The 24,426-nt window shown below is 39.7% G+C and overlaps 1 protein-coding gene across 5 annotated transcripts in view; it reads right to left on the bottom strand.

Annotated features, from left to right (window-relative positions):
- The window catches only part of LOC108433984 (Down syndrome cell adhesion molecule-like protein 1 homolog), a 125,810-nt gene extending 125,332 nt beyond the window's left edge, over positions 1–478 (bottom strand). For 4 of the 5 annotated variants that reach the window (XM_037546548.1, XM_017708894.2, XM_017708895.2 and 1 more), the window contains exon 1: positions 321–477. In XM_037546548.1, coding sequence (XP_037402445.1) covers positions 321–363 — 43 coding nt within the window. In that variant the 5' untranslated portion in view covers positions 364–477. Of the gene's footprint in view, positions 1–320 lie in introns of all 5 variants that reach the window. The other variant, XM_037546549.1, reaches the window with a different exon arrangement.
- Positions 479–24,426: the final 23,948 nt, after the last annotated feature.

Here is a 24,426-nt window from a genome sequence, read left to right as displayed (position 1 = left end):
CCCAGCCTCCCCAAAAGCCCATTTTCTGTTTATAATCCGCCAGTAAGCGACCATGTCAACCTTTAATCGCCAAACTGCCCAACTGGGCCAAGTTTTATGGGCGTTAGAGTGAACAGAAACTTCACAACATCCTCAAAGAAGATGGTACCGTAATGTAATCACCATTCAGAGCATTTATTAAAGCATTAAGCCTAACATTTTGTCATGCTTCGCAGCCTGTGATACACAAAACACTCGTTTTTGGAGAAGTATAAACTTAGTCATTATAACTGTGCATGGGAAAGTACAAGGGAATAAAAGCGTTCAAACCGGCTACGTACCTTCTTTAAAAGAATACAGCAGGAGTAATGTTACCAGCCACATGCCATAAAGAGCAGGTATGTTTCTGAGGAATTGGTTGCAATCCCGGCGGTGTGGTGAGGCTCCGTGCAGGAGTGGCGGTGATGCTCCCCGGCGATCTCTCCAGCCCTAGTCCCAGACTCGCCAGCGCCGAGACTCTGCCAGCGCTTTGGTCCCGCCTCCCTACGCGGGACCGTCACGCGAGCGGCCCCTCCTTCAGCACGGCTAATAATGCGGGGGGAGAGAGAGAAAGAGCCCACAGAGCTTTACTTTTTGCTGTTGGGGGTGGGGAGCATCTCGAACAGCGCACTTTACATGTGTGCTGTCAAGAGGAACGGACGGCGCACGAGCCTGGCAACAGCCAGCGGGGCGAGCGTCCGCTCAGAGCGAACGGATCACCTGGATCACCTGTGGACTGTGGGCTTTCTTTTTACGCGCGCCACGGATTGCGGTGATAAGCTTTATCCATTCACCGTACACGCACAGCATCACGCACATGTTTCCTAAGCGCATTCCTTTGGATGTGACTTTTGCTTTTAGGCGAGAGTTTTGAGGCTGATCAGCGGTCAGGTCCATCTCTATGGAAGCCACTTATGTGTTCTTCTGTGCGCAAGCAGACGTAGCCATCACCTGTGCGCACGCACCAAGCGCGAAGACTCACATCGCTTGCCACGGGGACATGTACCCACCCTACTCAGGACACAAAGGCGCGCGAGTAACAGCGCGAAATGCGCGATACAGAACAACAATACTTCATTCTTTATTGTCAGAAAGGAAGGAATCTGTGCGCCACTACTCTCTCCAGATTTGCAATAATCCAGCACAGCTCACTGTTCATGAAAGCGATATACACTGGAAGGCTGCCCATTAGGAGTTGAAAGTCCAAAAATCCAAATGTAAACGCAGCCAGGCAACAAGCACTCTAGTTCAGTGGTCAACAGCTCCAGTCCTTGGAGGGCTAGTGGCCAGCACCGTTGGTGATTTAGCCGCTCAAATGAACTTGATCACACTTATCTGTTACCTGCAAGGTTTAGTGGGTGTGTTAGTATAAGGAAACCTTCGAACTTTGAAGGTTTTCCAGCCTTCCAGGACTGGAATTGTGCACCCCTGCTCCAGCTAAGCTGCAACTAGTGGACAGTATAATCATAAATTCATTTTCATTTTCATTTCAATTTACTTATCTCTTTCCAGGAGCAACATAAGGGCCACTTTTAACTTATGACTTCAGGCAATGAAGGCCCTGCAACAATGTAACCATAACCATTTTATTTGCTATACAAAAAAACTAGCTAAGCAACATGTGACTTCTGAGTATCAATGTGAGCAATGTTAGTAGTGTGAATATTTTGGTAAATCAAAACACATTTCATGTAGTAGCTTTCTGCGAAGCAGCTTTTAATGCTTTGGACATCTGGTTCCTATTATCAATGTTGTGATCAATTCTGAAGTTTCTCCACAAAGTATTGTTTCACAACAATGACTCTGTTTACATCATAACAAATTCATTTAGCAACTTAATTTAGCAATTTAAAAACAAACAAGCTAAAAATGTGATATTCCTCTTTGAATTTAGTGTGTGAATTCATGGCATGCAAAGCTTGAAGCAGAACAATTATAGTACATTTATTTACTATTCAAAAAGAATAGTGAGCCTGCATGTGCCTTCTGCATTCTGTGTTTGATAGAGGCAAAATAGTGGTCATCATAACTATAGGAGCTTTTCTCTGCAGGAGCTTTCTGTGAGGGAGCTTGTACAAGTGTTAAATGCTTTTGGTCCTATCACAACTGTTGGGAACAGTTTTCTCTACAAAGCACAGTTTCACACTCTGAATGACTTTGTTTACATCTTAACCATTTAATTTTGCAGAACTGAACAATATCAGTGGAATTCCCCTTTAACAGCAACATGAGGGATCACATTCATCTTATAATTCCAGGTCATTCAAGCCCTGTCATATAGCCATCTAACTGACATGCAGTGTAACCCATTCAAAACACCGAGGGTAACTATTTGGACACATGCTGATACAGGCAAGAGCAAAATGTTACACACTATGAATGAGAAAACTTTAGCAGTGATTCTGGAAAACCTAAATAAACCAAAAATTTAAATCAATTTGAGTACACACACTCTGAGTACTGTTAGATAATATGATGATTTTTAACTTCCACAGTTATAAAATTGGAAATATGCAGTCAGGTTAACAATAAAAACAGCATATTTTATATGGCATGTTGTGACATAGGCTCTCACCATGTTATCATCCTGAAAAATATTATTTGCTGGGTATAAGTTCCTCTGAGAATTTGTGATTCGGAGGAAGTGAAGCACAGTACTGGCTGTGAAATCCTGCAGAAGGGAAAAGTTCCAGCACAGAGCAGAGGAGCTGACAGGAACTGGCTGACTCCTACAGAAGCCAGCCACTGCCTCTTACTCAGTTATGTAACAAGTGGAAAGACAGAAGAAAGAACACTGGCCTTACCCTCCTACGCAATGTACACTTACACTAATTTAGCTAAAAATTCTCCATCTTCTCACCAACATGCATAAAATGTTACTATGGGACACCAGAGGCTGAGTTCACTGAGTTGCCTCACAACAAGGAGGGCCTGGGTTTGAGTCCATGGCCGGGCGACCTTTGTCCTCTCTGTGTGGAGTTTGCATGTTCTCCCCGTGTCTGCATGGGTTTCCTCTGGGTTCTCCAGGTTCTCCGGTTTCCTCCCACAGTCCAAAGATGTGCAGTCAGGACATTTGGGCATGCAAAATTGCCCCTTGGTGTGAATGTGTGAGTGAATGTGTCTGTCTGTCTGCCTCCCCTGCGATGGTCTGACGACCTGTCCAGGGTGTATCCTGCCTTTCGCCCAATGACATCTGAGATAGGCTCCAGCAACCCCCTGCGACCCAGAAGGAGGAGCGGCTTAGAAGAGCGGCTTGTGTGTGTGTGTGTGTGTGTGTGTGTATGTGAGTTTTTTTAGTATCTTCACATCTATTTCCAACATACAAAATATTGCAAATGTGCATTTACCGACATACAGTTTAGAAATGAATACAAAAAAGTCAAATACTTCTACAATTGCAAATTTTCATTAGTAATATGTGTGACTCTGAAGAGTGAAAAAAGTAGAATTTCATGCAAATAGGATATAGACAGCCATTTCAGCAAATGAGTGCATATCACTTATTAAACAAGCACATGCAGTTGAGTAAAGAAATCAAATATCCTCAGTTAATTAAGTAAACCCTATCTTGGCTATTGACAATTACTGCTTGATCATTTACATCAGGTATGTCTTTGGCAGCAACGAAATCTTGGACTCTCTGAAACAGGACTAGACAGTGTTTGTTGAAGGGGAATTCCACAGATTTTTCCAATTTTTTTTCTGCATAATCCAATCGTTGATATGTAAACAAAGCCATTCAGGAGGGTCTGATGAGAAATTATGTGTTATAGAGAAACTGACTGACTGATTTCTTTAAAATGGTGGTGAAAAGAACCAAGAGCTGTGATTTCCACTTCATGTGAATCATGTGTCCACTTTATTTGACAACCAAAAGGATTGTCTACAGGTCTTCTAATTTTCATGCATAACGGTAAATTTGAGGTAAATGCGAAAAAAATAAAATTGCATTACTGTTGTTGAATATTATTTTGCCTTGCAGAGTAACATTCTGTGATGACTTGAAGAGGCATGAACACTTTTGACATCTAGTTTCTCTCACTACCGCTGTGACTAATTATGTAGTTAAGTCGCCCTGCAATATAAAATTTCACAACAAATCATGGTTTAACTCTTAAAAATTTCAATATGAGGAAATTTTGAAAAATCTGTGCAATTCCCCTATAACAGGAGCACAGAGAGCATGGATTATGTATTATATTGTTTGAAAGCTTCTGAAGCAGCCAGGGATGCATTCAACATTTAACACTTGCTGAGTTGAAAAGATAAATAATTTGCATTCATTTTTAATTAAGAAAATTTAACATTGTGCAAAAAACAATGAAACATAATTTTCGTTACTTATGGATGAACTCTGCATCTGTAAATCATTATACTGGCACAGGGGTTAAAAGTTTTCTGAGCTCCTCCGCAACTAATAGTTTAAAATATTTTCAAAGTGCCTGGTAATGCCATGGCATTAAAATGGCTTACCATGTGGACTTACTTTGCTTATAAAATTATTTGTTGGAAATCTTAACAAATTTAGCTGTTTTTATTGCTTGTGGCTTATTTCAGATCTTCTTCTTTTGGCTGCTCCCTTTAGGGGTCGCCACAGCGGATCATCTGCCTCCATCTTGCCCTATCCACTTCCTCCTCTACTTTTACACCAACCATCTCCATGTCCACCTTCACTACATCCATAAACCTTCTCTGAGGTCTACCTCTTCTCCTTCTACCCGGCAGCTCCATCTCCAACATTTTTTGCCCAATATATCCACTATTCCTCCTCAACACATGTCCAAACCATCTCAACCTGGCCTCTCTGGCTTTATCTCCAAACTGCTCCACCTTCACTGTCCCTCTGATCTGCTCTTTTCTAATCTTGTCCATCCTTGTCACTCCCATTGAAAATCTCAGCATCTTCATGTCCGCCACCTCCAGCTCAGCCTCCTGTCTTTTAGACAGAGCCACAGTCTCCAAACCAAACATAGCAGGACGCACTGCTGTCTTGTAAACCTTCCCTTTCACTCTTGCTGCTATCCTTCTGTCACACATCAGCCCTGACACCCATCTCCACCCACTCTATCCTGCCTGCACCCTCTTCTTCACCTCTTTTCTACACTGTCCATTGTTCTGGATGGTTGACCCAAGATATTTGAAGTCATCCACCTTTACAACCTCTACTCCTTGCATCTTCACCTTTCCACCTGCCTCCGTCTCATTCACACACATGTATTCCGTCTTGTCTCTACTGACCTTTATTCCTCTCCTCTCCAGTGCAAACCTCCACCTCTCCAGATTCTCTTCCACATGCTCTCTACTCTCACCACAGATTACAATGTCATCTGCAAACATCATGGTCCATGGAGCCTCCTGCCTGACCTCATCTGTCAATCTCTCCATCACCATTGCAAACAAGAAGGGGCTCAAAGCTGATCCCTGATGTAACCCCACCTTCACCTTGAAACCATTTGTCACTCCAACTGCACACTGTCTCACTATCCTCATACATGCCCTGCACCACCCTAACATACTTTACAGCTACACCTGACTTCCTCATACAATACCACAGTTCCTCTCTTGGCACCCTATCATATGCCTTCTCTAGATCCACAAAGACACAATGCAGCTCCTTCTGACCTTCTCTGTACTTCTCTACCAACACTCTCAACGCAAAAACTGCATCTGTGGTGCTCTTTCTGGGCATGAAACCAAACTGCTGCTCACTGATCTGGACCTCTCGCCTTAGCCTTAACAACTCTTTCCCATTCCTTCATGGTGCGGCTGATAGGCAGTCGTTAACCCGGGCCTCAACTGATCCGGTATGACAATCATATTTGTGATCCGCATGATAGTTTTGGCACAAGATTTATGCCGGATGCCCTTCCTGACGCAAACCTCACCATTTATCCGGGCTTGGGACCGGCACCAGAAGTAAACAAAGTACAAACCTAATGGCTGGTTTTGTGGCGTATTTCAGGTGAAAACTCAAAAAGTGTATAGCAGATTGTATAAGCAGGGTGTTTTGAATTATAAAATGCCCTGATCTGACTGATGTGCATGCAATCTACAACTGAATACGTTCTTTTTAATAGCAATACATTACCCAGATCAATTTGTTCCATGTACTATCCCAGTAATTACATACATTGAAGAAGTTTATAATAGGAATGGTTACAAAAGCCTCACTGGAACTAAATGAATCCATTATGAGCACAAATTACTCGCATATGAATAGCTATCTCTTAATTAATTATGTCTGCTCATGTATTTTAAAATATCTAACCATTTCAAGCATCACCACACATGATGCACACTTGACCAGCATTGGAAGGGATGTGACCAGCAGGACATCCATACATACTACAAACAAGCAGCCAGTCAGACTAGAAAGGGTAAACAATTACTATGAAATTCATCTGCATCATTCTACGCTCCTTTTTTTGCCTGGAGAAAGATACGAATGAGAAAGAGAAGGGAGTGAGAGAGAGGGAGAGGGAGAGGGTGAGAGAGAGAGAGAGAGAGAGAGAGAGAGGGGGAGAGACTGAAACGGATGGGCTAATGAGAATGGTAATGCTAATACTCAGACAATCAGAGACCCCCTCAGGCCACAGCTACATGGTAGGATCATATTAACGCTAATGTATCTGATATTAATGCAGAGAGGCCCAGTCCCCTGCCCACCCTCCAACCCCTGCAAAGTCACTGAGGTAGGTGGAGGGTGGTAGCAAAGGCAAGGCATGGAGGGGAGAGCTGTGTGCCCAACCATCTACTTCAGGAGCCCACAGGTAAAAGGAGAAAGGGGCGCAATGCAGTTTAAGCCTCAGCTTCTATGAGCTGCCTGTAATGGAGGCTGACTGGCATTCAGTCTCCCAGCTCCCCCTGCAGTATGCCTGCCTATTAGAAGCATCCTATGCAAACTACAGCTGAGCAAATCCAAAATGGCTTCCAAACGACAGGGCCCAGATGGTGGGGCTGCTGGGGGGAAGCCTGGCGGTGCAGCAGCGGCGCCCGCCTCGCCCACTTTTGCTCGGCACTGGGTTAGCCAGCACAGCAGCTCCGCCTGTAATTAGGCAGCCTGATGCAGTACAGTACGCCATGTTAAGCTCTCTGGCATTAGTCAAATGAGTCACCGAACAGCGTCACACAGCAGAGGGAGGGTCATGAGCTAATACGCATGCGTGTTGGTAAGTGCCAATCTGCACCAAGAAAGAAAAAAATAGTGAGTGTGTATTTTGGTGCATATTTGTGTGTGGTCGTAATGCAGTACAAGAAACGTAAGCATGGTTGGGTGTGTTTTCTCTTGTTTGTCTTCAAGGGTGGATGTGATTTTATGTGCATGAGTGAAAGTGAGCAAGTGAGCGAGTAAGAGAGTGAGTGAGTGAGTGAGTGAGTGAGGATGAATAATTGTGTGTGTGTGTGTGTGTGTGTGTGTGTGTGTGTGCGTGTGTGTGTGTGTGTGTGTGTGTGTGCGTGTATGTATGTGTGTGTGTGCCTTCCATTACAGACAGCTCATAGGAGTGTGTATGGGTGTGTGAAGAAACAGGATGATATTTCTGGATCTCCCTCTCTCACACCAGCTTGTCCATTGAGGGGGGGAGAAATCAGGGGAAAGAAGAGAAGGTGGCGAAGCGAGACATCAGGGGGTGTTAATTTATTCAAATGAGAAGGAGAGGATAACCAGAGAAGGGAGGGAGAGACAGACACTAAGAGAGAGTGAGAAAAAGAGAGGGATAGGCTGTTTTGCTTTGCAGATCTCTCATCTTCCTCTTTTTTTCCTGTGTTTATCTTACAAGGATCTCTCACCATTGCAGACAGGAGAAACAGTGGCATGGAAGAAGTGGAAGGACGACCCTGCAGTAGCAGAGGCGAGCTAATATGGAGACAAGTAGGGAAAGAGTGATGAATGCAAAGCTTAGTAGCAGCAAATATGGTTAAAAAATAATGTTTTCTACCATATTCTTTAGACTTTTTTTTTTTCCAAAACAGGAATGGTGAAATCATTCTTTAACTCAGTAAATTAACATAACTTGTGTTAAATCTCCATAGAACAAACTGGAGTCAGGATAATTTTACTGGGATTAATACAGTGATTATTTTAACATAAAGCATGTGCATAAACCAAATTTGGCCTTTAGATTTCATGATAAAAGCTGCCATGACTTTTACATACCACAGAAATTGCCCTGTCTGAGGTCATGATGTACAGAGACCTAAATCACAACCATTTCACCTTTCCACTTCACATCTTTCAACTGCTCTCTTTCCTTTAGTAATTTTAGGTGACAGTAAAATTTTCCTTTTCTATTTCAGGTTACTCATGTTGTTCATGTTGTTTCTATTACTCATGTTGTGCACATTGTGTGTCATAGTGTCTCATCAGTTTTGAGTATTTTTTTTCTACTGAATTTATCTCACTGACTTATTAGTGTTGTAAATGTGTATGGGCTTTACTAAGCATATTTCAGTTTCTGACATTGGCAAAGATTTACAGAAAAAAATCCTTAACACTTAAAGATCCTTAAACACTGGAAGACCAGGAACTCCATAAACATTACACAATGGAAAATCTACTTTTAATGCATATATTCTTGGCGAGACTAAATGTTATAGAATCAAATGGCAATATTCAACACTTCATGGGAAACTCTTTAGTAAAAATATTGACCCATTAGCACCGTAATCTGCCCACCACTGTCTTAGCCTGTTAGTCCACCCACTCATTTCAGTAAACACTTAACTACTTGCAGTAGTTCGTTCACATATACATCAAATACACATCAACTCACACAAACCTATATACACACATACTGTACATGTATACACATGCACACATATGATATGAATATGAAATATAAGATTTTGTTAAACCCTTTCTTACACGATTACATTGAAAACATTCAATATACATATGTCTGTTTGTTTGTTGGTCTGTCTGTCTCCTCTCCTCTTTCATCTTTGTCACACACACACACACACACACACACACACACACACACACACACACACACACACACACACACACACACACACACACACACACACATACACACACACACACACACACACACACACACTTGCACTGGCTACCTAAACCCACTCCTCAGTTGTTCATTACTTTTGATTATCATCTTGGTTATAATTGTTAAAAATGCTAAAAATTGGATATGTTATCCTTTTTTTAAAAAAAAAATCTAACTGTATAATAAAAATAAAGAATTTAATCATCCCCCAAAGAGGGGGGTGGTGGCGGGAAAAAAAATGACAGAAGTGAGTGGAATAATGTGCCTTCTTTCCCTGGTGTACTGCTGCTGTTCTTTTAGAAGGTTGGGGACTTCTGATTTTTGAGGCTGTGGAATTTCTCTTTGACTAAAATAGCTCTTTTCTAAAAACAGTTGTGTAGCAAAAAATGGCTAAACATGCTGAAGAGTGTCCTAGGAAAACTACAATTCTCTCACATCTTGCAAACCATAAACATGTGTCCTAACAAAAGAACAAAACGGTAATCCAAAGACCAAGACCAAGCAATCATTTTTACATAAAGCCTTAGGTCTCTTAGGGTCATTATAAGGGAAAAAGCTTAATGTGGTTTTATGTACACAAACGAAAGCCTAGAAACACCATCATTTCTCTGCTTATGGGGTCACCCCTTCGACAGTAGTCAGTGTTTATGACAAATAAGGGGTAAGAGAAATGGAAAAGTAGTCTACATGAAGCCATATTAATAATCTTTATTAGAAAATTGAACACAAACACAATTTTTTTTGTCTTTGGACTTGAAAGTGGACGATGCTTATAAGATATGAGAGAATTTGGATGTTCCTACAGCATTTAGCACAACAATACCTGGTTAAGCTTTATAGAATGTAAAAGGGGAGGTACCCTGTTATTTCAGAATTTTGACTAATTCAGAGACGGAGATATAAACAAAGTAAGAGTGGTTTGAGGTGAAATGGTGCACGGTAGTCTTTACAGTGAGTGGTGGTGATAAGAACCAGGGTGTAGACTTCACCAATTGTCAATTATAACCATTTTATTTTCTATCCAAAACATCTCTTGAACTATTGATGTATTCTGAGTTTTATGTGTAATAATGATGACGATAAATCTAAAAAAAATTCAAATTGCATGCTGTTGCAATTTGTTGCGCAAACTACTTTGCTGGTGTTTCTCTTGCATGTTTTTTTTCCATCCTGAGATTCTGACAGAGTCAGCCTTTCTTAAACTTGACAGATAACTTTGTATGTAGACTACAAACTGCATTATCTGATCGGACGACAGCTTTTACTGACTGTCAGTGGAAGATTAAGTACTGATAATGGTCTCACTGCTTTAATGTGTGGAGAGAGCAATGGGCCGTTGCGTTGAAAAAGGTTTCAGGTAACGCAGCATAAACCTACAAGATCAGCGGGACATGGCTAGGAATAAAATTTCCATTCCTTTCCGACCCATGTGCCAAGATGTTATCTGTATTCCCACGCTACAGCATCCGTATTTACATTCTGAACACCAGGTAAATGGAATATGCTGTAACAGGTTAAACCTGTCCAGCTTGTCCCTGACTCCCCTGGAACTGATATGTTCTGTTTCAGTCTGACACTTATGTAGAATACGGTTTGGCCAGTATGGTGTATGCCATTCATGTAGTGCTTTAATATTGCCAATACTACTATACTCTAAAGTATGTTAAACTGCAAGAGAACCAGGGGCCATTTTGGACAAGCTGAAGCTTCACAAGCTGCCCAAAGCCACAGGCCAAAAAAAGCCAAAAGCATCAGCAAAAAGAGCCCAATAAACAAAGATGCGCTAATTTACAAAGTTAGGCACTTTTTGACCACTGTCAGACATTTAAAGGTGCTTAGGTAAGGTCATACCCACAATACCACCATTAAGTCAGCGAGATAAAATCAATTAGAAAACAAACAAAAAAAAAAACAAATGCCTTTCATGAGCATGCACAATTATAGCACGCAACGTAAACAACATGAAGGCTACTGTTTGTACATGATAAGAAAATAATACTCGTAAATATAATCCAAATCAAGGTGATACCACTTTTAGGAGAGTATAATGATCAGCTAAGAGGAGTGGAGACAGGATGGTGTCATGGTGGCTATTGCTTACACGTGCTGACAGGCCCTGTCTCTGAGTTGAATTACTTATTTATTCTAACATAATTAAACTCAGGCCAGGAGTGTTGATTAATGTCCTTTGCCTTTGTCAGCATGCAGAACAAAACCTCCATTTCCTGCTCCCTGTCGTCTCCCCTGTCTTCACCTTGTCTGTCCATGTTGGACAAGTGACACCATCAGAAATGTTTAGGTTTCAGAGTTAGGCTCACTGCTGTTAGTGACCATATCTATAGATGAGTGGGTACAGGGCTGATTGAATCTGTGTATTGTGGGCTTGTTGTTGGTTTCGCCAAGTCGGCAGATAATTCTGGAAAATGATTTAGTACAATGATATTAGCATCTCTTTTATAGTCTTTAGAATAATCCTTTTTCAACCTATATTTGTCCACATTAGGCCCACTGATCATCTGATCATCACATGTCAGAGTCAGAGAATGGAATATTTAAAATTTTATTTAAAATTAAAATAACCTAAATTTCCTTCGGGATCTATCTATCTATCTATCTATCTATCTATCTATCTATCTATCTATCTATCTATCTATCTATCTATCTATCTATCTATCTATCTATCTATCTATCTATCTAAATGTAAGGGAATGGCTGCGTTCGACTTAATGTGGCCCTGTGCAGGGCTTGCCTAATGTGATGCATGATGATTAGAAATTTTGTCCAACTTTTGCCAGCACTACAGACACTACATGAATCTCACAAGAGCAAGGCGGCTGCAGTTGCTCTTTATCCACTGCACAAGTTACAATACGCTTTCATGATGTCAGAACATCACCTTGGTTTGTTGGAATCTCCAATGACAAAAATGATGTGTGTCACAAATGTTACTTATTTATTCTAAGAACCTCAGACCCGTTATCTCCTGTGGATATCTCTCCCAAAGGAACCCCCCCCTTCTGGCAGCTCATTTTTTACATATGGCAGCCATATTACATCAAGTCAGTCTAAGCTGAAAACGAACACAGCCATTGGTTAGTATTGTTTTCCCCTGGCCCTTGGTGCATGGTGACGTAGCTAAAAATCAGACAGGCAAAAGTCATTATATTGGGAAAACAATAATTTTGTTGTTTAGATGATTGTATGATGATGTATTTCATGCTTAATATGACCAAAGACATGAGCTATCTAGTTAAATGAGACAGTTTTGATTTCAGGCTGACTTTGAATGTAACAAATTGAACAAAAAATTGGTACATTATAAAATCAACACATCTTACATCTTAATGTACTTAGTTAGTTTACTACCCTATGAGTCTAACTTTACAGTATCATTGAAAGTAACTTTGTTCAGATCAACTCTGTTCTGTCTTTTGTAAAAGTCCAACTTTTGGACTTTTTTTTATTATAAACCATATCCAGCATGAGATTGTTTTACACAGGGCTGGGTTTACCAAACATATCTTAGCATGAAGCGGATTCTTATATGATAGAGCAAGTATCACACTGAGCACTTTCACTGCCAGATGACTGTAACTCTAATATGCTTTAGAGAAACTGGGCTCTGATCTGAAACTGCTGTATGATTGCAAGGGTGTGCTTTGCTGCCACCTTGTGTTAACTTTTATGTGGAAGAATGCTATGTAAAATGACACCAAATAGTGCGGTCACTGGTGCACTCTATGTTTATATGCTAATGCGTTCTTATCTTAATGTAATCTTATAGTTATTTGATTTTGAATTAAGGACTGAATCCAACCATGCCTTTTGAAAAGCACTGTAGCCTAAAGATCGTAAGAGAAAAGAATATGTACATTAAAATCGATCTGATCTCTGCGATGCTTTCAGAAGAAGAGGCACCCAGTATATGCATGACAGAAGGATAATTATTTTAGTATGAGAAAGAGGTCTTGAATTTGATTTTAGTTTTTGCAAACAAAAGTGAAGTGAGCAAATCATTTGAACATTTTCCAAGAGGAATATAAATAATGAATCAAGAATTTCAATGATGATGGTATATTTCTCAAACAGAAGTAAATTAGCTGCATCCAGAGTAGAGTAATGTTTCTTTTATAAGGTCTTTTAAAAGTATTAAAACACAAGAAATTAGTACCAGTTTTGTTGTATTACACATGACATTCATTTAGCTCAGGCTAAGAAACAATTAACTTAAGTCTTTTTCACACAGGGTTAAAATTACTGGGGTCTTTTTTACTGACATCTGTAATTATCATCAGCAGTGAAGTTCCATTCAGACTCAAAAAGCAATTGCCAATGTAGGCTGAAGAATATTGATTGTAGACATACTGAGGCCATTGTGTTCTGACAGCTCCAAGTTAACGTAGGTGAGGAGAAAATCTTGAACAGCTTCACAGAGTGACAACTTCATTGTAGTGGCCCAGTCACCATATTGACCTCAGCTATGCTAACGTCATGTCATTCAATGTGAAAACTGTTGTCTATATACAAGCTTCAATAAGCTGCGGTGAATCTGTCAGGAAGAGTGGAAAATGTCACATCCACCAGCTTACAAAGATGTAGACACTTATTTGAAGAAAATGCATTTATCGAATGCAAAATTATTAATCATATCCTTCACACTGTAAAGAGTGATTAATTATGCCATAAATGTGTCAGTTTGTAGTTACAAATATAAATATGAAGGAAACTGACCTTTTCCGTACAACATTGAGGATTTGCTTAATTGACAGATTGATTACTAATTTTGCTGAAAAAAAAAAAAAAACCCTAAAAAGTTCACATACAAGACATTTTGTGAAATATCACCATGGTGGTAAAAAGCAAATGTGTGTTTACTACATCAATAGTTACATTTGTATCAAAGCATTTGTTGTAAAACTCACAGGAGCCATAATATTTGTACATGTATTTATTTGTTCTCTTGAAATGGTATTGTTCCCTGAGTGTCCGTGTTTAGTGCTCTAGTGTTCTTCGCCCACTGGCCTACGCTGAAATACATAGATACACACAAAGAGAAAACCCAGTGTTAGCTCTGCATGTCTGAATAAAAGTACACATCATTTTGTCCCTTTTATCTCACATATATCATATTTGTTTTTACATAAAGCATTGCCTTTTTTGAGCCATATTTTGTTTTGCTTCATATATTATAGTCTGTGATGATCCTGGCCACTAGATGTCATTAAAGGTACATTTATTAAAAGATAGGCTCGCTGTTTTGTGGAACAAATCTCATAAAAATGACTGTTTCTCGTAATTTATATCCTCTTTATATTCTTTGCAAATCACTTTAGTTTTGAGAAACTCTGCATTTTCATACTGCGTGTAAATAAAATGCAATGGGTAATTTCTTTAGCCTTTGAAGACTTTATTTAGCCTTTAATGAATAAATGTCTTTTGCAAAAATGGGGAACTCACAGCATTGACATACATATCTTAGATATCTTATACTAAAATTTATTAAATGAAAAATAAACAAACACATAGGAGATGGTTTGAATCCAATGCTAGGCATCAGTATCAGATTTACACCAACAGAAAAGGCTGCATGAATATGGAAGGGAAAAAGAATGAATCTAATCCTATCCTGGATCAAATCTAGCCTGAACCAGCACACATGTTGTTAGCTGTGTATTATTCAATGTAGGGTTAATAGTGCTTGTTTGAGCAGTATAGCCTACTTTTAGATTCTCATCGTCTATATTATAGATACATGCTTGACTATACTATGAGTATATATTGACTATACTGTTTCCAAAAAAGAAAAATATACAAGGGTTTTTGAAAGCTTAAACAATTTTCCTATTTGGTTCCATTTAAGCCCAGTCATTAAAAATCTGCAGATATGCAGTACATTTCTCATTGATAGGAAACAACAAGTTTAGTAAGCTCTGGTTGAAAGTTTTATGTGAATACATCTAGTAAGCAAAAAAACAAAATGATCAATCAATATTCACCTCGGACTTGCCGCAACGACGAATGCGGTTACCTGAAAGAGGTAGAAGTCATTAGAAGGTTATGATTCCTTGTCTGGCACACACTTAAAGATGCAAAAAACAACTTTAATACCCACCAGTCAGTAGGAGAATAGACAGTAACACTAGCACTCCAGCAAAGGATAAGCCCACGATGCGCAGAGTTTCATAGTCTATAATACATAACATGAAGGAAAATGGTACTTAATTTATTTTTCCTCATGTAGATGTCATTGTTTGTATTAATATGAAATTGAAAACAACTTCATGTCACTAAACAAATTTTAAGACCATTCATCCTCACCATACACAAAGTCAGCATCTGGGTCCACATCAGGTGCTGAAAGAGAAAAAAAGATAACACCACTATTAACCATGAAGTACACAAATCTTGTACTTGAGTTAAAGTAGAGATACACAAGGTAAAATATTACTCTAGTAAAATTAGAAGTTCCTCCCTTCAGATCTCCACTTGAGTAAAAGTACAAAAGTGTTGGCCTTTAAATTTACTTAAGTATCGAAAGTAAAAGTACTAAAAGATTAATTATGACTTTAATGTCCTATTACCATATTTGTAACAAGACTCTATTTTAGATGAAAATACTCCAGCGTCTCTCTTGATAAACCAGTCTTTTAATAGAACGTCATAAATTAGTGACGCTGACGTCTATTAAAATGATCAGAAGCACAAAACACTGAAGGCAAACCGTTTCCACCAGGGAGAAACAAGTGGCTCTGAAACTTTTTACACACAACCAAAGTTTCAGTTTAAGATTTATTTACAACTTTGTTACAAGTTTAAGTTTAGTAAAAAATGTAAACACAGATTCACAAATGAGTTTTCCTTTACTATATTGCATCTGTAGGTCTCTGTTCATAAACAAACTAGCAAAAACGAATTTACTATAAAATGAAAGTGTTTGTATAAATTCAGAAAAAAGACGCATCAGTCACGACAGCATATGTGTTTGTATTTCTATATTGTGGTATATTTACACAAAGTTAGGTTAGTTCATCATTTATGTTGAAGAGACATTCCCAAAATTTTACGCTGCTGCACTGATGTTGAACCGTGTGCTTGCACTGGGTCGGTATGTCCAACAGGTTAAGTTCAAAACAAAGTGACCGCTGTGCCCTGATTGGTGTTCTTGCTTTGCGCTTCTTTCAATTTGACATGTTACATTTTTATATACACATAAGTAAGATATTTGACTTTGAAATGGAGTGAAAGTAAAAAGTCACCCAAAATGGAAATACATCAGTAAAGTACACATACACTTAAGTACAGTAACAAATTTCATTAACTTAGTTACTGTCCACCACTGCTGCTTACTAATACTTTGGGTACTTTTTGCAATGCTCAGCTTCATGTGCTGACATCACTATTATTATAAATATAAAATATGTAGGGCACTTCCGACAGAGGATTTAAACATTTTAAAGAGCCAGATGTTCCTAAACTTTTAGTGGACTGTGCACAATTGTGGACTGTGCAACACTTGTATGTGTACAAGACCTCATAAGCTCACAATAAATTCAATGAGCTATAGAGTGTGACCGACTATGTCCCTTTGAAGGCTGCTGGTACTCCAGTATATTGATCCAAATACATGAACTTGTACATGACCTTGAACCACATAATGTGAAGCAAACATCCATATTAAGCTTTGTAAATAGTAAGGAACTGGCCTATAAACCCAGGCTGTGTATTTAGGATTGTTTATATAAGGTGCATTTGTGCCATTTTAAATGAAATCCTATATCCTAAAGTATGTGAACACCCCTTATTGACTTCAGGTGTTTCAGCAACACTCATTGCTAAGAGGTTTATAAAATCAAGCACATAGCCATGCTGTCTCCATAGACAAACATGACAGTAGAATGGGTCACACTGAAGGACACAGTAACTTTAAATCTGTCAAAGGATTTGCCACAGGTCACTACATTAAATTTCCTAGATCTGCCCCAGTCAGCCGTAAGTGCTTTTTATTGTGAAATGAAAGCATAAATTCCCTGGCCGGGTGACCGGGGTTTCCTCCGGGTTCTCCGGTTTCCTCCCACAGTCCAAAGACATGCAGTCAGGCCAATTGGACATGCTAAATTGCCCCTAGGTGTGAGTGACTGTCTGTGTCTGTCTGTCTGCCCTGTGATGGACTGGCGACCTGTCCAGGGTGTATCCTGCCTTCCGCCCAATGACTGCTGGGATAGGCTCCAGCACCCCCCTCCGCGACCCTGATGGAGAAGCGGCTTGGAAAATGGATGGATGGATGGATGAAAGCATATAGGAGCAACAGTAGTTCAATCACAAAGAGGTAGACCATGTGAACTCACAGATTCGGAATGCAGAGAGTTGAAGCATGTAAAATCTTCTTTTACATCACTTACTACAGTGTTCCAAACTGTCTCTGGAAGCAGCATCAACACAGAGACTGTCCAGTGGGGGTTTCACAAAATGCTGATTATGCACACAAGCTTAAGATCACTAGGTGTAATGCCAAGCATTGGCTGGAGTGATTTAAAGTACGCTGCCACTGGACTTTGGAGCAGTGGAAACATGTTGGCATATGCCAGGAGAAGTCTACCTACTAGAAGATATAGTCTGACAATAAAATTTGGTGGAGGAAAGCTTGGTCCCTTAGTTCCAGTTACAGTGAAGTTAGAGGTAATGTTAATGCTACAGCTTACAAAGACGTTTTATTTAATTATATACTCTGAATTTTGTGGCAACGGTTTAGGGAAGCTCCTTTCCTGTTCCTGCATGACTGTGCACAATGCAGGTCCACAAGTCATCATGGTTTGATGAGTATGGTGGGGAGAAACCCCTGCACAAAGCCCTGACATCAACCCCACTGAACACCTTTGGGATGAATTGGAATGCCAATTGCAAGCCAAGGCCTTCTCATCCAACATCAGTGCCTGTCCTCACAAATGCTTTCTTGCCTGAATGGGCACACAAACAACCTCCACAGACACACTCCAAAACCTGTGGGAAAGTCATCCTATTAAAATTGAAGATGTTATAGCCATAGTAATTAGTAATAGTAATGGATTGTCCACATACTTTTGGCCACATAGTGTATTAGAATATACATATGCAAAAGTTTAGGTACACTGGCCAAATAACATATTTTGTTTATTCTTAAACTGAAAAGAAATAAACAGAACTTTTTACAACTTTTTTTTTGTTAAATTAACTATTGGAACTTAAAAATAGAAAAAGAAATGGACACTCATTAGGTAGGCCAAGAATTGTCACTTGTGAGCTGATGACATTTCTAAAGCATAATAAATTCTCTGACTTTTCAAACCTTTTGATTTCACTCAACAACAGTAGGCCTCTATAAGTAGTTGGCTGAGGATCTGAAACTGAAGCTGTAGAAGTCAAGGCAATATCTAGAAGACCAAGAAAACTCTCAGATAGAACTGCTTATACTGCCAGAAAGGCAAAGCACATCCCTCATATGACAGAGAAGAACTTCTAAGAAGCTTTGCTGACACAGGGCTAGCAATACACCATTATACTGTACAGCATTGTTTGCTCAAACATGATCTGCATGGAAGATTCATGAGGAAATGTGTGACCTCTTCACAAAAGTCAATGTTTGGCCACAATCACCAGAGGTATGTTTGGGAAAAAATACCTTACCAATTGCTAAGCATGGGAATGGATCTATTATATATACATTGAATCTATTATACATATTTATATGCCCTATAATAAAGAAATGAATCCACTAAATATCAACATATTCTGGAAGTAATTGGGACACAGTCAGTCAAGAGCCTGAAGCTGAAATAAAGTTTGCTTCTACAAAAGGACAATGATTTAAAACATATGCCAAAATCTGTCATGAACTACTTCAAGAATTACAAGGTGAAGCTTTTGCAATGGACATCACTGAAAGTCTGTAGGCAAACTGTTACACAGATTTTCAATTATATTAATTCCAAAAGCTTTACCAAGCTTCTTGAAGCAGTGCATGACGGATTCTGAGGATCTTCAACATGCTGTGCATGTAAGATGGCCCAAGAATATTGCAAAATTAGTAGTGGTTGGCAAATAAGATTGAGTGAAAAATCCTAAATAGTCTCCTACAGAGGTTGTGTTTACTTCTTTTTGTTTCAAAAATCAATAAAATAGATTTGAGTGCAAACAACTGTATCTGTGTTTTTGGTTGTACTGTTCCTGGAAATGGAGACCATTGCAGAGGGGCCCTTGGTGGCCTAGGCCCCTGCAGCAGAAACTAGCTCTTTGTACAAGAAATGTAACCTCACAGGTCCCCGGTTGGCAGCCGTGCATTGGAGTTTGTCCCGTGCATTGGAGTTTGTGGATTTGGAGAAGGCTTGTGACTGTGTTCCACAAGATATTTTGTGAGAGGTCCTCTGGGACTATGGGGTGTTGGGGCTACTACTCCTGGAATGAGAGCTGTGTTTATATACTTGGCATTAAGTCGGACCCTTTCAGTTTTGGCGTTGGACTCCGCCAGGGTTGTGCACTGTCTCCACTCATTTACATTTACATTTACAGCATTTAGCAGACGCTCTTATCCAGAGTGACTTACAAGAAGTGCTTTGTCAATCTAGAGAAATTATCTTTGCTAGTTACCAATAGCTTAGAGAAAAAGACGGTCCTGAGCTTTGATACTGCTAGAAACAAATATGTCACTGCAGACACCAAGAGAAAAAGAACCAGAGTTGAACGCAGAACTCTGTGCCATTCAATGCAATACAATAACAATAAGATACAATACAATAAATAAAATAAGTGCAGCTTATAGTTCAATGCTCATTTAAGTGCTGTGTAAAGAGATGAGTCTTCAGTCTGCGTTTGAAGACAGCAAGAGACTCTGCTGGTCGGACAGCCAGTGGGAGTTCATTCCACCACCTGGGTGCCAGTACAGAGAACATTCTCGACGCTTGTCTTCCATGCACCTTGAACGATGGCGGGTCAAGCCAAGCTGTACTCGAAGCTCGAAGGGCTCGTGGTAGCTCGTGGTACTCCTGTTCATGATATTCATGGACAGGGTATCAAAGTGTAGCCGGGGTCAGGAGGGCATTACGTGTGGAGGCCGGAGGGTGGCACCTCTGCTATTTGCAGACAATGTTATTCTTTGGGCTGAATCAGATGGATGCCTCCAGCAATCACTGGAGCTGTTTGCAGCCGAGTGTGAAGCGGTTGATAAGCGGATCAGCACTTCCATGGTCTTAGTCTGTAAAAGGATGGCATGCCCACTCCAGGTAAGGGGAAAGGGCTTGCCCCAGGTGGAGGAGTTTAAGTATTTTGGGGTCTTGTTCACGAGTGATGGGAAGACAGATCATAAGATCAGCCACAGGCTGGGACAGGCGGCAGCAGTAATGCAGTCACTGTACCAGACTGAAGTGGTGAAGAGAGAGCTGATCCATAAGGCGAAGTTACCGGTCAGTCTACATCCCGACCATCACCTATGGTCATGAGCTGTGGGTAATGACCGAAAGAATGAGATCACAAATACAAGCGACAGAAATGAGCTTTCTTCACAGGATGGCAGACTACACTCTATTCGATAGGGTGAGGAGCTCGGCCATCCGGGAGGAGTCGCTATTCCTGCACATTGAGAGGAGCCAGCTGAGGTGGTTCGGGCATCTGATCTGGAAGCCCCCTGGATGCCTCCCGGTGGAGGTGTACCAGGCACGGCCTACCAGGATAAGACCCCAGGGTCGTCCTAGGACCGGCTAGAGGGATTATACCTCCAATTTGGCCTGAGAGGGGCATGGGGCCCACGGAAATGAGCTGGAGGAAGTTGCAGGAGACAGGGTCGTCTGGGATTCTCTGCTCTCCCAACTGCTACCGTGACCCTATCTGGACTAAATTAATGACAATGAAGATGATGATGATGTTACTGGAAATGCTGAAATTTCTCAATTACTGAGTTGTTGTCATAGTTTACCCTTTGCTGCAGTAGTATGGAGTTGGTAATGCTATTTCTCCAAGCATAAGTATAGAATGTGCTGCTCGTTTGCTGAAATTTTCTGTGTATGATTCCCTGGAGGATTTATGACCTTTGTAAAATGAAATAATTGGCTTAGAAACATGGCCTACTTCTGTCCAAAAGTGCTGATGGACAGTACTTTAATGGCAATAATGTTAAAAGAGAAAAGCAGGGTCCACTGGGAAACTCTAGGTGTGTAACATATCTGAATCCCACAATTCTGTGAGCTCAGGAGTAAAGCACAATTCTGCTGCTGAAGTGCACACAAAAAGAGAAAAAAAGGAAAATGGTGATAAGTTGAATATATGCATAATATTAAGTTTAAGTGACCCTTATTAGTCCCACAACAGGGAAATTTTCACCTCCGCATTTAACCCCTCCATGAAACAAGACATACACACTAGTGAGCACACACACACTAGGGGGCAGTGAGCACACTTGCTCTGAGCGGTGGGTAGCCCTATCTGCAGCACCTGGGGAGCAGTTAGGGGTTAGGTGCCTTGCTCAAGTGCACCTCAGGCTCTGGGGATCAAACTTTCCGTTCACAAGGCTCATTTCCTAACCTCCAGCCCATGACCTCCCCTATATATCAGAAATGTCATATATCATATTTATTGCAATGTATTGCTCCTAATTAAAATTAAAATGTGCAGTATCAAATACTTCATAAAATGGAAATGCACAGTTTTGTAGATCAGCATTGTCTAATTTGACTATACAGTTTGTCTTATCTGTTAATAAAATATTAATCTGATAATGGTAATAAGAGATCTGAAAGACTATACATTCATACTACTACTCTACACACAAAGACATTAACCAGCAGCTTATATTTCTCACCTCCGTTTGGCTGTAATTAATAGATCATAGCACAGATTAAATTATAAACAGCCCAAGGGATAATAATCTAAGCCTTCAGAACCTGCAATAGTCTATTGCAAAACTCTTTATCATTTTTTGAGAGGTGGATTCTACATCTAATAAATATTAAATCTATACATTGTGATTTTTAGCACTTTTCGTGTTTAGCTGAACAGTTCACCTTTTTGAAAGCAAATTAGATAAAACTTAATTGTAGCATCAAATAAACATCAGTGTTTAACCTAAATGTGATTTTTTTTAAATGTCTTCTTTTTTGTGTTTCTTGTTTATTCAGTGTTACAGTCAAGCTTTTCCCAGTTTGTTTGCAAACATTTACTCTAGTGTGAGCTTTATATTCTCAGAGAACCTTTCCCACCCTTTCATGAACTGATACTGGACGTTCTAGGAACTATATGAATTTCACTGTTTACAAGAGCTTAATGTTTGACATGGTTTTTTAACGGTTCTTGTAGATTTCTGTCTGTGAGGTGGAGCAAATTTCCTACAACTTACTTCAGATTTATGACAAATCAAGTGACTTGGTCACCACACTGTGCTTCTAAAATTAGATAAGGTACTTTTGAAGCTGGACTTACCTCCTTTGGAAGACATGGTGGTTGTCTGTGTGTGCGTGGCAGTGCAGTGCAGGATATCTGTGGACAGTTTTGATAGTGTAAGAGTGAAAGATAAATCCACAGAAAGATTGGGCTTCACAGCAAACTTCACAGCAAACCGCACCAATCAGGTTTATTTTTTGTTCTTTACATAACTGTATTTGTGTTCAGACCAACTGCAAACATGTGACTATTTACTGAAAAGGCAGTGTCAGGGCTGCTCAACCTGGATGATAATAAGAGAAAGATCAATGTTCCAAATCATTCTGAAGAACAATGAATATTAACTATATGCACTTGATGTGCACTATGATGAGAAAAAAGAAAGAGGAAAAAGATTTAGCTACCAGTCTTCAAATAACTTCAAATGAGTTTGTGTAAACTACGTGAATGTGATTGATATGTTGAGGAGTTGGATAAAATAAAAAAACATTGTGCACACAAATCTATTATGTAATTGCCTATTACATCCCTCATAAAATAAGCTATTCCACAAGAGAGAAGTTCCTACGGTTGTTTGGCTCAGTAATCATATCAGATCCTACATTTATATTGCCGATGTGTTTCTTCTGAGCTGGACTGAGGCCAAGACTCATCATACCATAGCACTCATGTAGAAGAAAACATGGAAAACATTGCACATACCGTCAAATGTTCTTTTATTATGAACAGATACTTTAACATAATAAGAAATGCCCAGCCCAGCACTCCAGCATCTCCAACACAAACACAGGGAGCGAGCAACGTAGCAGGGCATAACATAGGAGGATGGTAGACACTTCTAACCACCGATGAAAACCCATCAAAACCCATCATCTTCGGACACAATTTACTCTAAACAACACAACTACACTAATATCTACAGCGCAACAGCAGCAACAGCAATCTTGTATGTCCTTTTTAACCAGAAGAGCAGTGCCTTCCTACAGCCACCTTTCTGGGCCACACCCACTTAGCTCATCACAGCAGAGTGGCTCATGGGAGATGGCAAAATATATTCTCTATAAGCTTGCTAAGGAATGCATATTCATTTCCAACTATGAGAACAGACTTTTATACATTTCATGCACAATTACTGTTTATTTGGTGAGTTAACATAGTGGGAAAAATAAAAAATAAAATGTGGCCTGTGCAAAAATAATGGCACATTTTATAACTTTATATTTTCTTTTTTTTCATTATGTTAAACTGAGCAAATAAATAGGAATTGTGCACTAAAATTTGCAGAAAAAAAAATGTTTGTTTTGTTGAGTCGACAAACCATGTCATTTGACAAGGGTGCCCAATGTTTTGCATACCACTGAAAGATAAAACTATTAAAAATTCAGATGTTCTTGATACTCTCATCTCTAAACCCAACTTACACGACAATGCAAAAGTCAGAAACCACCCTTCATTCATAGGATTTCCAGTGATTTTTTTCCTATTAAGCACAAGCTATTTATTTTTTTTTAGGAGATTTCTCTGATAATCTACTTGCAGATCAAGTGTTTCCAAAACTGCTCAACAACATATAAAAGACATAGAGGAAAGGGGAAAATTGGGACTCCTAACAACTGTGAAAAAGTCCTTATTAAAGCTTTTATCTTTCACAAACAGAGAGAAATCAAGCTCCACTCCTGCCTAAAATCTAAAACACACATGTGTTTCTGTCCAATCAAACAAAGAAGCAACTGGTGTACTTAAAACCATGGACACTCCAGAGCCAAGACCTCAAGATAATTGAAAGTGTTTGGAACTACTCGGATCATGGGAAGCAGAAAATGTAACCAACTTCTAAAACTAAACTTCAGAGGTGTTTAAAAATATCCTGTAGATTTATTTGAAAAACTGAAAGCATATCCCCAGAAAATAATGGAAGCTGTACTAAAGACAAAGGGTATATACAGTAACATATTATTATTATTGTATATTATTATTATAAAATACGTTTTCTGCTTTCTTC

Source organism: Pygocentrus nattereri, chromosome 17, assembly GCF_015220715.1.
Source record: "Pygocentrus nattereri isolate fPygNat1 chromosome 17, fPygNat1.pri, whole genome shotgun sequence".
In the NCBI taxonomy this organism is placed as follows: domain Eukaryota; kingdom Metazoa; phylum Chordata; class Actinopteri; order Characiformes; family Serrasalmidae; genus Pygocentrus; species Pygocentrus nattereri.
The sequence above is the reverse complement of the archived record's forward strand: the minus strand, read 5'-3'. Positions and strand labels throughout refer to the sequence as shown.